Source organism: Leptidea sinapis, chromosome 10 (assembly GCF_905404315.1).
Source record: "Leptidea sinapis chromosome 10, ilLepSina1.1, whole genome shotgun sequence".
Lineage (NCBI taxonomy): Eukaryota > Metazoa > Arthropoda > Insecta > Lepidoptera > Pieridae > Leptidea > Leptidea sinapis.
The window spans coordinates 11,828,830-11,846,883 of record NC_066274.1 but is presented as its reverse complement, the minus strand read 5'-3'; the positions used below and the strand labels follow the sequence as shown (position 1 = coordinate 11,846,883).

The 18,054-nt window shown below is 35.9% G+C and overlaps 1 protein-coding gene and 1 long non-coding RNA gene across 3 annotated transcripts in view; one reads left to right on the top strand and one right to left on the bottom strand.

Moving 5' to 3' along the window:
• Positions 1-11,357, top strand: part of LOC126966393 (uncharacterized) — a 30,063-nt gene extending 18,706 nt beyond the window's left edge. The window contains exons 1-5 of one of the 2 annotated variants that reach the window (XM_050810392.1): positions 1,027-1,486; positions 4,380-5,388; positions 7,338-7,538; positions 8,062-8,184; positions 11,011-11,357. In XM_050810392.1, coding sequence (XP_050666349.1) covers positions 4,404-5,388; positions 7,338-7,538; positions 8,062-8,184; positions 11,011-11,240 — 1,539 coding nt within the window. In that variant the 5' untranslated portion in view covers positions 1,027-1,486; positions 4,380-4,403 and the 3' untranslated portion in view covers positions 11,241-11,357. Of the gene's footprint in view, positions 1-1,026; positions 1,487-4,379; positions 5,389-7,337; positions 7,539-8,061; positions 8,185-11,010 lie in introns of those variants that run through there. The other variant, XM_050810393.1, reaches the window with a different exon arrangement.
• Positions 11,358-13,509: 2,152 nt separating this feature from the next.
• Positions 13,510-17,300, bottom strand: LOC126966401 (uncharacterized). Its single transcript, XR_007729726.1, has 2 exons — positions 15,928-17,300; positions 13,510-15,843 (listed from the first exon to the last, which is right to left on the bottom strand). It is a non-coding gene; the product is annotated as an uncharacterized LOC126966401 (long non-coding RNA).
• Between the last annotated feature and the right edge of the window lie 754 nt (positions 17,301-18,054).

Genomic DNA, 18,054 nt, shown 5'->3' with positions numbered 1-18,054 from the left:
ACAATGACTTCTTGGTACTTCTTCTCAACCTTTCTAAAGTGTTAAAACTTCAATAACTTTATATTAAAAAAGTTATCACAATAATTTTCTTTTAGATTTGATTCAAATGTCTAAGGCATAGAACTTAGAAGACTTAATTGAAATCTATCCAGTGTTTCACCGTGATGAGTGCACAAATGGAAAAAACTACGTTTAAAAAAACCGACTTCAAAAACTGAAAAGTATAAAATAACTAAAAATTTTATATAATACACCTCTTATGCAAACCTTTATCTTTAATATTAATAAAATACTATTATTTCTATTTGCTCTTGCTACCTATTGATTGGTTTTAAGTCAGTGCCAAGCCCTAAACAAAATAAAACTTAATATTATATACAGCTTACTTACTGTAATTATTTAGGTTTTCTGGCCACGCGTGTTGATTGTTTTGTTCTAGACGAAGCTATCCCGCTCAAAGTCACGCGTGGCGAGCGTAGGTACCTTTATTACATTTGGCTTGGCACTGACTTAAGACCTATCAATAGGTAGCACATACAAATAATAGTATTTTATTAATATTAAAGGTAAAGGTTTGCATTAGAGGTGTATTAAATAACATTTTTAGTTATTTTATACTTTTCAGTTTGTGAAGTCGGTTTTTTTAAACGAATTATATTTTATTTTTTACGTTTTAGTGTCAGTTAATAATAATATATAATCAACCTGAATGAAAACTCCAAAAAAAGCCGTACACAGAAAACAATTATGTCATCCAGGTAGACGAAAATTTTCATATTTTCATAAAATGAAAACTACTGGGCCAAACTATGTAAATTTTTTATGGGACCAAATGGCATCTATCGCATCAAATAAAAGAAGAACTACTTAAATTAAATAATACGATCGAATTGATAACCTCCTCCTATTTGAAGTCGGTCCAAAACCCTTATCAATTTTATCATAAAGATTACTTATATAGAATTTCGAAGGCAATAAACATTTTTTTACTATTAATTGTTTCAGTCCCCTTAAGATAGTATCCAATGAAGCCGGCTTCTCTGTACTTACAGCTCTCTTAATTAAATTCATCAAGGTATATAGTGTCAAGTTGATTGTGAAATCGAATCTAAATCCACCCTAATTTGATATAGCTCGTCGCGGCACTTTGTTACGTACTTATTCTAAGTTCAATTGAGGGTTAAAGTGAACAGATGGTCATTCAGTTGTTCCAGTACATAAAAACAGTTACCGTTCGGTGAACACCTGTGTCTCTTACACTGCCACCCCTGCCGGTCGCCACTTTAACACTTCAACAACACACGCTGGTTCATTGAAACGTATTATTCGTGTCTTTCCGAACTCACAGTTAAGTCAGCGCCTGGCCTGTTATACGTTGTCAGCGGCAACCGTCGTCCGATACATAACGCGGTGGACCCAACTCCAGGTCTAAGTTAATACAAACGAAGTGTTTACGTAATTAAGATATTAAATTGAAGATAATCATGTAAGTAATTAACGTGTTATTATTTGAGCGTTTTTAAATAATGCAAAATTATCGCAAGCCAAGATGAGTGACCTAGAACAAGACCTTAATTCAATACTCGGCAAATACACATTTGAACCTTGTGAAATTAAAACCTTCTTGCTATTTTTAATAATGGAAAGCTTAAGTTAAGAGTAGATAAAATAATAATCGTCAATGAAGCTTAATTTTATCTCCAATCTTGTTTTATTATAGTTAAACTGAATTAACTATAAAATTTGTTTTAAAATAAAATGAATGTCTTTTGAACATAGAAAATTTGAAAACTAAGGCTAACGTTGTATTTTTTTATTTTAGATTTATTAGATAGTTTTAAATTATTTTAAAAGTAAAGTAAAATATCACTATATGATACAATTATTTAATGCTTACTATTATATTAAACATAATTATTATAAAACTATTGACACATTTCGCTTCAGTTGTTAAAATAAAATAGAGCCTTTTCTATGTATCATCAATAGCTTTGAAAGCACACACTCAATAATGAGTTGGTCTATATACGAGTATGTAAGCAAATCCTTGATATGTCTTCGGTTATATTACCTATTGCAATATTTATGGGGATCTCAAGTTTTTGAAAATATTCTATAATTGGATTGGTAATTCTAGCTTGATAAAGAACAAATAAATAAAAAACCTAAAAAAAATTAACAAAAAACAACCGACGTCAAAAACACTATTCCAAAACAATATATATAATCGGTTGGCGCGATATACTTATATAAAAAAAGGTTTTATGGTTTTCTCATGGTTGCCAGTGTCAGATCTGGACCACACGAGAAGCACCAGCTTTCAAATAAAAAAAGAATTATCAAAATCGGTTCACGCAGTCATAAGTTTTGAGGTAACAAACATAAAAAAAACATACCGACGAATTGAGAACCTCCTCCTTTTTAAAGTCGGTTAAAAATCTCTAAAAACCCAAATCTTAATCCAACATATGTTACTTAGCATTAAAAATCTTTCAGTTTTTTTATTAGCATTTTTAACTAACTTTAAAAATAATGCAGATCAATCCATGTGGCTTTTGAAATTCAGATGTTTAATTCAAATTCTTATATTCCAAGGGTCTTTTATATTGACAACTTATTATAACCATAAAGGTAAAACAGGAATCTTATGAGCTAGTACGTTATTTTTTTTATGGAATAGGAGGACAAACGAGCGTACGGGTCACCTGGTGTTAAGTGATCACCGCCGCCCACATTCTCTTGCAACACCAGAGAAATCACAAGAGCGTTGCCGGCCTTTAAGGAAGGTGTACGCGCTTTTTTTGAAGGTACCCATGTCGTAAGGTCCCGGAAACACCGCAAAACTTAAACATAAAACTTTAAACTTGTATACATTTTATAGGTACACTACATAAGGGCTATTTGTTATACGGTTTAAGAAATGTTGATCGGTAACGTTTAGTGTGAAAGTGCCTGAACATGGAACATTAAATAGTCATTAATTAAGCTTAATGACTTCATTATACAACGGTTGCTACTCCTGGAAGGCCATCAAAATTGACAAGATTTCTTTCCTTTTTCCTTCACCGATAGGTACAAACTGAAAGTTCTACACACATAATAAACTCTATAGCATTTGTATGCTACACGTCGTTACCTTAAGTATGTAATATTATTTAATTGTATAATATTTATATTGTAATATAATAATAAGGTAATTTAACTTGACCCCAAGAATACCTAAATACCAGTAAAACCGTCCAATTTTATTCAAAATAAAACCAAATAAATTATAATAAAGATTAATAATTTACAGACAACCAAATTAATATATAAGAGACCCAACCTTAAAAAAAACTCCTAATCTTAGGTTATAGTGCTTAAAAGTATTGTTTTCATAAAAAAAGAGCTAAATAGTCTGAAGGCGATGAGTTCCTGTAGAAGTAGCTTTTAAGCTGGAGTGTTAATATATACCTACTTACCATACTCATATGATTTTTCTTGGATTAAATTTGTTAGAATAAATTTTGACTATACGACTTTTTACGATACAATTCCGAATTAATTTTGAAATATGATAAAGAAAAGAAGACGTGCAGCGATATTTTCGTACTGAAAAACTTGTATGATTTTATCATTAGCCAAACATTCTTATACTACTGTGATTAACGTGGGTTTGACAATTATAACAGAAATTATTTCATGCAGCCGTTGAGAGCACTGCCATAGATCGCACCCTTACTGTAAGTCGTTATATTATCATATTTGACTACGACAATTACTTGGCCATAACTTGTCATGGTAGATAACTTAAATATCTGGATAACTTCTATAAAAAAGATTCGGCCGAGTATCGTTAATTTGCTCATTAGAATTGAAGAGTTCCGTTACTTTTCATGGATTCCGTAATCAGAACCTAACCAAACTATTGTTAAAGTATATCCTTTCCAATAAAAAGAGAATCATCGAAATTGGTTGGCGCGATATTTACATGATACACTTTGCTATACGTAATGTATGGTTTTCATTGGTTGGTGTTCTCATGGATGCCATCGTCAGATCTGGACCAAATTACAATGGTACCACACGAGAAGCACCAGCTTTCAAATAAAAGCAGTCATTTCATGCAGCCGTTGGGAGCAAAGTTCTTTAATTTCCTGACAAAACAATGACATGTCACTGGCTCTATCCTACTAATATCTTCCCTTTCTTGGCGTGTGTCCGTGCAGAATGGGATGTCGCTATGCCAACTTAATGGCTGACAGGTAGTAATGAGATAAAACCTTTAGTTGCGACTGCAACGGGCAACTACTAGTAATTAATATTCGAGCAGATCTTTAACTATACGTTTTAAAATAAAATTCAGATCTATAATACTTAAATTTATATTTGTTTTTCAGATAATGCTTTATAGATAACTTATTATGTCAAGTGATATAAAGGAACATGTAAATTATGTGTTGGATGAAACATGTTCAGATTGGAAAAATCTCTATAGTTCAAAACTTTGGTCAAATAGTGAACTACGAAAAGAAATACTTAGCACACCATTTGTTGAGAATAAAGCGATAAAGTACTGTTACACGTGTAGAGGTAAAATAAGAAATTACGAAATAAAATCACCAAATAATAACTTCATACCTCACTATCATTCGACGCCAAAGGGAAATGTTTTATTTGAAGAAGTACAGGACAAAAAAGCAGTTTGCCGTAACGCTTGGCAAAAAACGGTCAACTTAAATGGTAGTTATATTGAAAATATAAATTCAGAAGATAAAGATATCCCTTCCGTATCCAAGCAGGTGGATGAAAATATAAGAGAGTCCTTTAGAAGTGAAACATATTATTCAACCAATAGAGAGGGGCGTAGGCTGAGAAAAAGTCTAAAAGGAATTGGATGTATAGTTAATTTCGCCTTAAGCGAAAGCCCAAAGAAACAGCGAACTCAAATTAAAGCTTGCTCAATAAGTGTAATGATTTTAGCTATTGTAATTATAAGTTTAATATTAGTTAATATATCAACTCCAACTTTGTTACATTCAGTAAATAATACTAGTACAACAGTAGTGCCAATAATAAATACAGAAACGGATGATAATTCAACAATTGACTTAAGCACTTATTCAGATTTACCATATTCAATAACAACTGAGATCAGTGAAATTTCAACGACTGAAAGTTTATTTACAACGACGGTTCACTCTGTGCGAAATAATTTCATTGAAAAGATTCGTAAAAATATTAAAACGTTTAAAATTAAAACGAATCACAGTGAGACGTCAAAAGAAACTATAAATAGGGATCTATTTCAAAAATTCTGTTCGTGCCAAAAAGATGAAGTGTGCATGCTTGACGAAGATAATGGAAGAGCTAAATGCAGAGTCGCAGCAGACGTAGAAGATCCAACAGGTAATTACTTTTTAAGATGTTCTTATTAGGCAAATTTTATTTCTTGAGGTCGGGTCTGTGGACTATACGAACCAGTAATTTACAAGGTTGCAAACGTTTTGCAGCAGTTAGCAAAACCCTCGCGTTAATATGGGACGACGTTAGGACCAGGCACTTTAAGAGGCAATCATGGTGTGTTGATTGAGGACACGCTTCGCATGTATTTTTCTCAACGAGCATACCAGCTGAATGCCTAGAATAGAATATTCACTAGTAAATTAATTTATTTATCGTTTTTGAATGTTACAAAATAAACCTCGGTGGGTCGATGGACGCCCCACCCAAATAAAATGGTCGCAGATTGCTGATTGCACGTTTCCGCTACAATTTACGAATCCGTCATGTACTCGGAGTTTAAATACGTAGGGTGTTCAATAAGAATTGAGAATGCGTGTTTCCCGTAACCTTTATTAGATCTAATTCTATTTTCCAATATAGTCGCCTTTTGCCTGTTAGCATAATATACTTGGAATATGTTTTATCCAAAATTAAATTTCCTATCTAAAAAAAATCATCAGTGACTGAGACTTTGTCATCTTCGAATATCTGTCCTTTCAAGTAATCCTTGAGCCATGGAAATAGATAGAAATCACTGGGTGCTAGTTTAGGAGACTATGGATGCTCAAGTTTTTCGAAGCCAGCATGTCGAATTACAGCTTTGCAACGGCAAACCTGTGATCTGAGGTACAATCTTGATGGAACAAAATAATTTTTACTAGACGTGATTGCCTTGCTATTTCTTCGAAGCATAATTTTCTGCATTTCGTTACGCAACTTTTTATTTGTTATGCATATAGAAATATAGTAATAGTAGCTCCATCCCAAAAATGAAAGCTCATAATATTTCCGGCTGAATGACTTGCCTTAAATTTCCAAGGGGTCCCGGTAACTCATTTCATTCGGTAAAATTATACACACTACCAGTCGATATCTTTGTTTCTTCAGCTATAAAACGTAGTGTGACACGAAAATCTGAAATACTGAAATTTTCCAAGCACAGATACTTTCATTTCAATTTTATCCACTTTCAACGACACGAGAAATTGAAAACAAAATGCTTCCATTACTAAAAAACAAAAGGTATTCTCATCATTTCTTTTTTATTAATGTGATCAATTCTTTTTTTTATTCCATTAAGTTTGAGCCTCATTCTCACTATAAATTGAATGACCCTCGTAACAACGACGTATCATTGATGTAATGACCTGCGGTTGATGACTGATTTAAAAATAGAAGGAGACATCGTCTCGTCATTTAATTTTATCGCCCATTTAATGACATCTAGGTATACAACTTATTTCTAAAGAACGGATACACTCTACATTCGCATTGCTATCTAAAGGCTGTTACAAAACTACCCGTAAAGCCAAAAGGAGATAAAATGGGCCTTATAACGAGTCCATTCACAGTATTTAAGAATCGTAGTAACGCTGCATAACATACCCCAAAAAAATAAAAAATTATATTATTTTCACTGATTTGCAAACCATATTTCAGTAAAATTAACCACGCAGAGTGCACCTACATTTCTACCTAATTCGCAGAACGATAAAAATTTTAAAGGACCTAATCTAACGAAACAACCTAAACGAATACCTACTTACTTTTTCATAATAAACGTCAAATTTACAGAAACGGCTCAAAGTGTGCTTCGCCTTGCTCAATGCATAACCTCGCCCGTCAGTATATGGCATTTTGCACCATCTACATCGACCCCAAAAAAAGTAGCGACAAGACTCAGACGCTGTATTACATACATGTCAGACAATCTCAACCTTCTTCAGGCTGGCGTTCAATCCTCATAACATAACGTAACAATACGCCACGTAATGCTGACCGGAGACAGCTGGTATTTTATTTAGATCATCTTTTTTATGGTTATGTTTTGATCATATCTGTGCTTTTTCCAGGATGCGGTGGTCTGTGTGAGTTGGAGACTGAAGCGTGTCAATTAGTGGACAGGTTGCGAGGAGTTCGCGTGTGTCGCCTTATTACGATGGCAACGTGTTCCCCCTCAGACTGGCGCTGTCGGAACGGACTGTGCGTTCCCTTCAGCAGCCGGTGTGATGGTTCAGTGCAGTGCTACGATCGCTCGGATGAGATGCACTGTGGTACGATCAATTTAGTCGCATTAGGGTCTGATATACCAGAACCCGTCTGAATACTCAATGCGTTGTGATTCACATTCATAAAATTTGGATTGGCAATTTAAACAAGAGATCGTCTACTTTTTTCTTTGATTAACGCGAGTGTTACACATTTAAATAAAAAACTGTTAAAGAATTAAAACGTAATGTATTTGTAATTGTAACTGTTTTACATAAGATTTTTGCATAAAAGTTACATTTTCATTTCATCAAACGATATCTGGAAAGGGATTGAAACGTCGGGTTACCTAAAAGAAAAATGTAACTTTTACGCAAAAATCGAATGTAAAAACAGTTACAATTACACGCGTTTTAATCCATAAAGGAGTGTTTTATTTAAAAGAGATTGTCTAGCGAAAATCATATAATTATTTAAGAAAGTAATCTTTGACATTTGGTATTTCCATATATTGTGAATCATTGAACGCGAATGCACGATTGATTTTGACAAGGTTCTGTAATTTAATTATCGTGTGTTTGTTTGCAGATTGTGATTTAACGAAACAGTTCCGATGTGGGCATTCATTATCCTGTTTCCCAAATGAAAAGCTATGTGACGGTGTCATTGACTGCTGGGACGGTCTTGACGAAACCAATTGTACAACAACGGGTAGGTCTTCCCTGCATTCCTTGCCTGCAGTGCAGGCACTGCAAATCATTAGCGAATTATACGAGTACTACACCTTTTTTTTACCAGTAGGAGGCTCCTTTTGCACAGGATGCCGGCTAGATTATAGGTACCACAACGGCGCCTATTTCTGCCGTGAATCAGTAATGTGTAAGCTTACTGTGTTTCGGTCTGAAGGGCGTCGTAGCTAGTGAAATTACTGGGCAAATGAGACTTAACATCTTGTCTCAGGATGACGAGTGCAATTGTAGTTTTTGGGTTTCAGGAATCCTGAGCGGCACTGCATTGTAATGGGCAGGGTGTATCAATTACCATCAGTTGAACGTCCTGCTCGTCTCATCCAGTGTTGGCATTAAATAAACCTGTGATCTAATTCCCGCAATGATACTAATATCTCAAGCCCGCGTTATTGTTAGAAAACAATATTTCGACTGCATCCACAAGTGTCTCCAAGTTTATGAAATAGAATAATTACCTACTTTCGTACCTTTACAAAAGTCTTCCATATTGTAGTATATTAAGTATTTCTAAGTGTGTAATGACTCAACCAGCACGTTTTATTTTGTTTAAAAAAAATTAAAGAAATGTGGTGGTGAAAAAAGACAATCTTACATAACTTTTATACTGAGCGTATGGCATACTCTCTTCCAACATCTGAGGAATCACAAGAGCACTTTTATTATACTGTTTATGAAAATTTATTGAAGTAGGCGTTACTTTGCACAAATCCATAATTATACAATGGTTTAAGTTTTCTTTGGTGTTAATTCACTAGTTAACAATAATTAAAAGTTAATTAGTGTTAACTCGTGCCAGATTTGGCGAGACAACACGTCCTGAGGATGCCTCGTGTAGAGGCGAAACACGTGTCGAATTGTTTAAAAACAAATATTGGCGGAATGAACACTAAAGATAACTTAAACCATTTGTATATACTGTTATATCTTCTTCAGCCATACTTTCGAGTCTCACATGTATTTTTATACGAAGCTAATATAAAGAGCTTCACTTGTATGTTTGTAACTGACTCTTATAGACGCGATTTTAACCCACTTTAAACGGCCAAATTTCATTCCAACTTTGTAGATTTATCGAGGACCGATGATAATACACTAATTTGATTTTTTTATGGAATAGTAAGACAAACGCGCGTACAGGTCACCTGTTGTTAGGTGATCACCGCCGCCCACAATCTCTTGCAACACCAGAGGAATCACAGGAGCGTTGCCGGCCTTTAAGTAAGGTGTGTACGCGCTTTTTTGAAGGTACCCATGTCGTATCGTCCCGGAAACACCGCACAAGGAAGATCATTCCACAGCTTTGTGGTACATGGAAGAAAGCTCCTTGAAAACCACACTGTGGGGGACCGGCACACATACAGATGGTGGGGATGATATCCTAACTTGTGGCGTGTCGTGCGAAGGTGGAATTCGGCGGCAGAATCAGGTTAAACAGCTCTTCGGAAAACTCCCTGTGATAAATGCGGTAGAAGACACAATGAAGCGACATCTCTACGCAACGCTAAGTGATCCAGCCGTTCACAGAGCACTGGGTCCCCGACAATTCGAGCTGCTCTACGTTGCACGCGGTCAAATGGATTGAGCTGATACTGGGATGCGCCAGACCAGAGATGACAGCAATACTCCATGTGTGGCCGGTCCTGCGCTTTGTAGAGCGCTAGAATGTGGGCAGGCTTGAAGTATTGCCGTGCTCGATTAATGACGCCCAGTTTCTTCGAAGCCAATTTGGCTTTGCCCTCCAGATGGCCACGAAATTGGCGATCACTCGGGATTTCGAGACCCAGTATTCCGATACTAGGCGAGGCTTTAAGGGAAGTGTTGTCGAAGAGCGGTGATACGACAAATGGGGTTTTTTTTATGGTAAACGCGCAAACTTGAGTCTTCTGGGGGTTAAATTGGACAAGGTTCAATTTACCCCATTTCGCGACCCTCTCAAGAGAGGACTCGATAGAAGACACAAGTTTCTCCCGGCACTGGTCGACGATTTCCCGAGAGAGACCGGCATGGTCCGTGTATACAGCATCACCAGTGCTGTCGTCTGCATAGCAATGTATGTTGGAGGTGTCCAACATATTATTGATATGCAGAAGAAACAGCGTGGGAGATAGCACACAGCCTTGAGACACTCCAGCATTCACGGGCTTCTGGTTCAAGCAATATCCATCGACAACGACCTGTATGCTGCGCCCAGTGAGGAAGCTGGAGGTCCACTTGCATAAGCTCTTGGGAAGCCCAAATGATGGAACTTTTGAGAGGAGCGCCTTGTGCCATACACGATCAAAGGCGTTCGCTATATCCAGGCTAACTGCAAGGATAAGATTATTCCATTATTCAATTTGCAAACTAAGATTTATGTCAATTTATATAATTTTTATCTATAGGACGGCAGGAATTGATGTTAAAGTAATTAATAGTTTAAAAAATACGCTTTTATAGAAAATTTTACTAAAAAATTAAAAATAAATAATAGATTAAAAAACTAAAAAACATGCTTAAAGTATATAAAATTGAAAAAAAAATTAAAAATATATTTCATTATATAAAAAAAGCGTGGGGTGTAGAAGAATTATTATTTTGTGTGCTATGTGATCACCGCGGCGTGTAACACCAGAGTAATACCCTAACGTTACTGGCCATTCAGTTAACGTCGAAGTACCGCGCAAGAAAGCTCAACAAATCATAAATCCAGATGATGGGGATCATTTGTTAGGTAGAGGAGTGAGGTGTGATCAGAACCATTAGCTCAAAGAAAAACGTTTAACATCGGAATCGACGAATTTCCTTTCAGACTGCCCAAAAGATCAGTTTCCATGTAACGACGGCCAGTGTATAGCATCGTCAAGGTTCTGCGACGGCTACGCAGACTGCAGCGACGGTAGTGACGAGCCGCAAGGTTGCGACAGTGCCTGCAGCACTCACGAGCTGCGTTGCGGGAATCAACGCTGCGTCCCGCTCGCTTCGCATTGTGACGGCCACGACGACTGCGGAGACAACACCGACGAGCAACACTGCTCGTGATACACATACTGATGCCAATTATATTAATGATTCACTCAAACATCACATTCAATCGTTTCTACATTTAATATTTTGTAATTCCAACAAATAAAACGACTTATTTATTTTTGACATGTACCCTGACTTTTATTTTTACAACACACCTCCGACAGTCGTTTCGTGTTGTTGTACTGCTTTATCACGTACGAAGATACGGAAGGTGCTGCTGTAAGAAAATCCATTTTTTATAGAATTGCCACTGAACAGGCTGTTCCATATGTTAGGCAGCAAATTTTTTGTGTATGTTTTTCGTTTGTTTTCGTGTTACTTCAAGATGCAATGTAATAAAGTACACAATTTTTTTGTAAATATTTTCCCACCATCTATGTTGTCCACTAGTTGTCATTACTAGTTTTAATACCGCAATTTTCCTTTTTTTTTCCAACTAGGTATAGGTATTCAAAATTTTCTTAAGAATTTAGAAAGAAAGGTCTTCAGTAGTATCAGTTAACAGTAAAAGTAAATTTAATATTATATAAATTATTTCAAAAGTTTATTTACGTAATTATTTTTAAGAAAAGCAAGAATAGTAGCTGTAGCAAAAATATAATATTATGTTATCATAATAAGTACGTTATATATTATATTACTCAGTTAACACTTGTATGAATATTAAATTCGTCCTTAAAATATGAAAGAATAAACTTCTGCTGCAAAATTTATTTTTCTTCCGGTATGTGGTCACCGACTGCAACGGGGAGTCAGACAAGGCGATGTCATATCGCCGAAGCTGTTCACCGATGCGTTGGAGGATGTCTTTAAGCTTCTGGACTGGAACGGACTGGGCATCAACATCAACGGCGAATACATCACTCATCATCGATTCGCAGACGATATCGTGATCATGGCAGCGACCATGAAAGACTTTAACCATATACTCCAAGGAGTAGGTCTCAAAATGACATGTTCATTATGTTATGACAACACCAAGATCATGTCTAATGTCCATGTCGCACCTACTCCCATAACAATTCGGAACTGTACTCTCGAAATTGTCGACGAGTAAGATGTCGCACCTACTCCCATAACAATTCGGAACTGTACTCTCGAAATTGTCGACGAGTAAGTCTACCTCGGACAAACAATCCAGTTAGGCAGGTCCAATTTCGCGAAAGAGGTAACTCGTCGAATCCGTAAAATGTGTGTGTTGCCAGTGATGACTTACGGTACGCAGACGTGGGCCTTATTGGAAATCACATGGTTGCTCAGAGGGCAATGGAGAGGGCTCGGAGTTTCCCAGCGAGCTCGAATCAGAAATGAGGAGATCCATAGGAGAACCAAAGTTACCGACATAGTCAAAATGATTGCGAAGCTGAAGTGGCACGATTCGAGGACTTTACAGTCCCACCGGCCGGGCCATCTGTCCGTCGAGCTATGTGCCCTACCCACTGCTACTCCAGTTTCGCAGTCTTATATATTGAATTATTTAAGGTTGGATTTCTTATTGAAAGTAGAATATCATCCATCACTTTTCTCTCTTACTGACTTATCCACCACTTTACTCACTTAATAAAAAAATCTCTTGAAGATCATCTGCTACTATATGCCAAAAATTAATAAATGTCCAGAGTTATACAAAATATACTGAATCTTTTCTGTCACCACAGATATGTTTTTTTTTAAATTGCGAGTAGTTGTGGTAGGAATATGAATGCCGTCACATGACGTCACGCAACGCATACGCAACGAACATTACTATCGGACGAATAACCTATTTATTGGCTTTCCCGACCAGTGGGAGGCTCCTTTGCACAGGATGCCAGCTAGATTATGGGTACCACAACGGCGTCTATTTCTGTCTATTTACTGGACTGTAATAGATAGGGCGTATCAATTACCATCAGCTGATTGTCCTGCTCGTCTCGTCTCCTATTTACATAAAATAAGGCTTACTTAAACTAAATACTTTTTTATTTTTTCTAATGTTAATACAAATAGCTGATAAATTAATCAGTGTTGAAAATTGCTTTCAAAAGAATGCTGACAGAGTTTCTTACGCCGCTTCTTCTCTCTCAGAGCAACATTTGTTGCCGACGCGGTAAAAGTATCTTGTATGTTAGAAATGATATCAAAAAGAATTCATAAGGAATCAACAAATATTTAAAATAAACTTATAGATGGTAGGAACATATTGAAGTGAGAACTTCATAGGGGAACGGTAGGCAGGCTCCTCCTCTCCCACTATACTCAATTATTACTTTTATATGATTACTTATAATGTACACATACACAAAATTCTTATGTATGTATATTCAAGAATTAATTAAAATATATTTTATAATCCTTAGATCATTTAAACGTCTATGTCAGAACTGCTGCAGATTTGGAAACATTAAAACTACATGCAGATCCAACTCAAGGTGTTATAAATCCCAAAATTTCTGATGGGAAATTTTAATGCACATCACATGTCTTGGGGCTCTAGCACTACTGATTATTTTTCTCTTTCCCTTCTTGATATTTTTGATGAATGTAATCTCTGCATAATAAATGACGGCTCTCCAACCCGCAGGGTTGCTCCTTCTCAAAATCCAAAAAGTGCAGTTGACCTGACCCTATGTTCTCCTTGTCTTGCTTCTCTTATTTCTTGGAACATCCTTCAAAATTCAAATGGCAGTGATCGCTATCCTATTATCATTTCATTTACCTGATAAAGTAATCCCTGCTCAAAATTTTTCCCCTTCTCTCAAATACAGATTAACAAATGCTAATTGGGAGCAATTTTCCACTTGCCTTGATGAAAAAATTTTAAGCTTTCCCGATCCTAACCATTCAAATGCTGTTGAAAATTATAATAAATTAGCAGAGGCCATGATATTTAGTGCTGACCAAAATTTTCCCATAAAAAAACCATCCAATAGTAAAATTTCAACTCCTTGGTGGGATTCAGAATGCACCAAGGCTGCTAAGGATAGAAAATTAGCAGAAAAAACATATAATAGGAGCATGACTTTGACCAACTTCATTAATTATAAAAAAGCTGCTGCCAAGGCCACTAATTTATTTGCCCGAGCAAAAGTTGGATCAATTTTTGCCAGAGCTTATCTCCCTGTACTCCATCTACAATTGTATGGAAACAAGTTAAAAAATTTAGGGGTTCTTACAATACTTTGAAGCATGACTCAAGTGTAGATCCATCTGTATGGCTTGAATCCTTTGCAGATAGGTTTTCACCCCCTTCAGTTCCTAATGAAGACTATCTCCCTTCACCTCCAATCCCTCTCTCATCAACTCATAGTTTAGACTCCCCTTTCTCTTTTTCAGAACTTCTTCTGACATTGGATGGCTTAGTTGACACTTCTCCCGGGGCCGATGGCATCCCCTATTCTTTCCTTCAACAATCTTCAATCAGATCCCAAGAATATCACAAAATTATCAATAACCTATTTGATGTCGGTGCCTACCTCCATCTTGGAAAAATCAAGTGATCATTCCTATACTCAAACCAGGTCAGAGTCCATCTAAAGCCACCAGTTATAGACCAATTGCCCTATCATCTGCTCTTGCAAAAATATGTGAACATATGATGAAACATCGACTTGAGTGGTTTGTTGAATACAATAGCCTCATTTCCGATTCCCAGTATGGATTCAGAAAGGGGAAGAGCTCATTAGATAGCTTGGGTATCCTTACCACTGATATAAGATTAGCACTTTTCCAAAAAGAACCTCTTTTGGCAGTTTTTCTAGATATAGAATCCGCGTATGATAACATGTCTCTTCCTCTGCTCAGGAGCAAACTCATTCAGCTGAGTATTCCAGCGAAGTTAACTCAATTCATATGCAATATGCTAATGGAGCGAACAATTACCATTAAAGGCCCATCCTCATACCTATCTCCAAAATCAGTTTGGAAAGGTTTACCTCAAGGTTCTGTTCTCAGTCCTTTACTATACAACCTGTATACCTCTGATATTTCTAGCACAGTTACCCCCTTTTGCCAAATCTTGCAATATGCAGATGATATTGTTCTATATACTTCTGATAAGTCTATACAGGATTCTTCTAATTGTTTGAGTCATGCTCTAGAATATCTCTCATCATACCTCTTGCAACATGGGCTAACACTATCACCTTCCAAAAGTAGGGTAGTTCTCTCCACCAACAAAAGACATCTCCCTGCAATCAAAGTCAAAATTTACAATATTCAAGTTCCTTTTGTCGATAATGTTAAGTTCTTGGGTGTATGGTTACATGAAAAATTGACAGGTGTAAAGCACTTTAACTACATCTGTCAAAAGTGTGAAAAAAATATTAATATCCTTCGCTCATTATCTGGCGTTTGGTGGGCGGCTCACCCCTTCACCCAAAGATTGCTTTACAATGCCATAATTCATAGCCACATGGATTATGGCACGTTACTTTTGATTCCAGGCAATAAGGCAGGTTTAGATAAGTTAGACAAATTACAGGCAAAATGTTTGCGTATTATATTAGGAGCTATGAAATCTAGTCCTCTTAATGCTATGCAGGTCGAGTGTGTAGAACCTCCCCTATCGCTTCGTCGACAGTTCCTCACTAATAAACAGTTCTTTAAATTAGCGGAATTCCGGGATCACCTTTTGCTGCAAAAATTAGATCAATTAGTTGGCCTATACAACAATAACCAAATTTCTCAAGATAAGAGATCATGTCTTGCCCATAGTTACCTATTGTACTCTCACCTCCCTAACCCCTTTTTTCAACATTCGAAATTACCCCTATTCTCAAAGCCTTTCAATGCACTCTTCCCTTCACCTTCCAACCCTTAATAATTTTAGATCTGGGCATTAATAAGTACACCATAGAAGCTAACAAAACATTTTCTCATGTTATGCATTCAGATTTCCAAAATTGGCATAAGATTTTCACTGATGCTTCTAAAACACACATGAGCCCAGTTGGTGTTGCAGTATGGATCCCCTCCACAAGAATTGTATTAAGTTATAGCTGCCCAACTGTCACTTCGGTATTCACAGGGGAAGCAATTGCTATACTTGAAGCTATTTTATTTATTAAGTCCCATGGCCTACACAATTCTATTATATTATCGGACTCCAAAAGCTGCCTTCAATCCATCCTCTCAAATCCATTTCGCTCAAAAAGTAGGATTCCAATCATATTTAAGATAAGAGAAAACTTAAAAGAGTGCTATGATCTCAACATCAACATAGTTCTAGCATGGATACCAGGCCATGCAGGTATAATCGGCAATGAAAATGCTGATGCTTGTGCCAGGTCAGCTGCTCACACAGGTTCCCAACAACATTCTCAAATCTTCTCTCATGACTTGTGCTCCACCTTGAAAATAAATATGTTTGAGAGGTGGTCAAACATCTGGCAGGTTTCCAAAACTTCTAAAGGCGTCTTTTATGGTGATATACAACCTGTAATCCCTTTAAAACCGTGGTTCTCGAAATTTAAATTCCCCAATAAATCAATAATATCAACATGCCGGTTACGCTTAAACCACTCTTGCACTCCAGTATTCTTAGCCAAATTAAGAATTAGAGACCATTCTCTATGTGACTGTGGACTTGATGAGGGAAATGTAGACCATTTATTCTTTAATTGCCCTTTAATGAAGTCTTCCTTGTACAACTTTATACCTCCTGAAATCCCCCGCCCCACCTCCATGAAATGCCTCCTCACCTTTGTTTTCACTCCTTTTGTAAATACTTTATGTAAATATATTAAACAAAATAATATTAAGTTATAACTAACACAATAAATGTTTTATATAAGTAATATTATCAGTGTTTGTCCATTATAATGGACATTAGTATATTTGTTTCAGGTATAATAAGAAAATAAATCTGATTTGATTCTGGGCACCGGTCATTACTATTATCACTTGTAAATTCGTTTACACCGATCAAATGATAGTTGACACACTCTAAGCTTGTTGGTCTACTGAAACGTGACATTGGCGAGTTGTGGTGCCCCTTCCACAGAAGCCACTAGAAAGAATAGAATAGAATCTATATATCTAAATATCTAGAGACGTATAAATTATTTAAGTTATATACGATAATAAATAAAATTTTGATAAATGCCAAAATATATGTATGAAATTCGTACTACAAATAATGGTGGCAAACGCTATCTCGCTCTTACAGATATTCGACTCTTTTGTTTATTTTGGTTTGAGTGTCGTGTGGACGTGTGACATGTCATTCATTGAAAATAAAAGTGACTGCTGACTGTTAAAAATTTTTGGTTCGATTCATGTTTTATTCAGGGGAATTTGCTTAATTATTTGTAGAATAAATGCATAAGACATTATTATTAAGCTATACAATGTAATAAAAAAAATGTGGTGGTGGTGAATAGTAAAATATGTGGTTTAAAATCTGGCCGGTCAGATGGGAGTAAAAGAATTTTCATGGCTAAATTCCCTTTGGATGAAGGAAGATAAGCACTTAAGACCAAATAATAAGCTAATAAAGAATGCTTAAAGTGATAAAGTATTGATTTGATTCATCTAGAGCAAAATTTATAACATTAATAATCTCTCTATAGTGCTTGTCACTTTTTTATCGATTGTCGATATTTTATTTTTAATTATAAATAAATGTATTTTTTATATATTTATTTCATTTTTATGCTATCTATATTTTTGTTTAATAAGTTTATTGATCTTTAAATAGTTTATAAGTTTATTAACCTTTAAAATCCTTTTTATTACATAAAGCCTAAAAATTTGGGTTAACTAATTTCTGTTAATATGTTTTCTGTTCCAATTTCAGATTCAGGACCCACGCCTACGACATCAAAAACATTTATTGCAACATCTG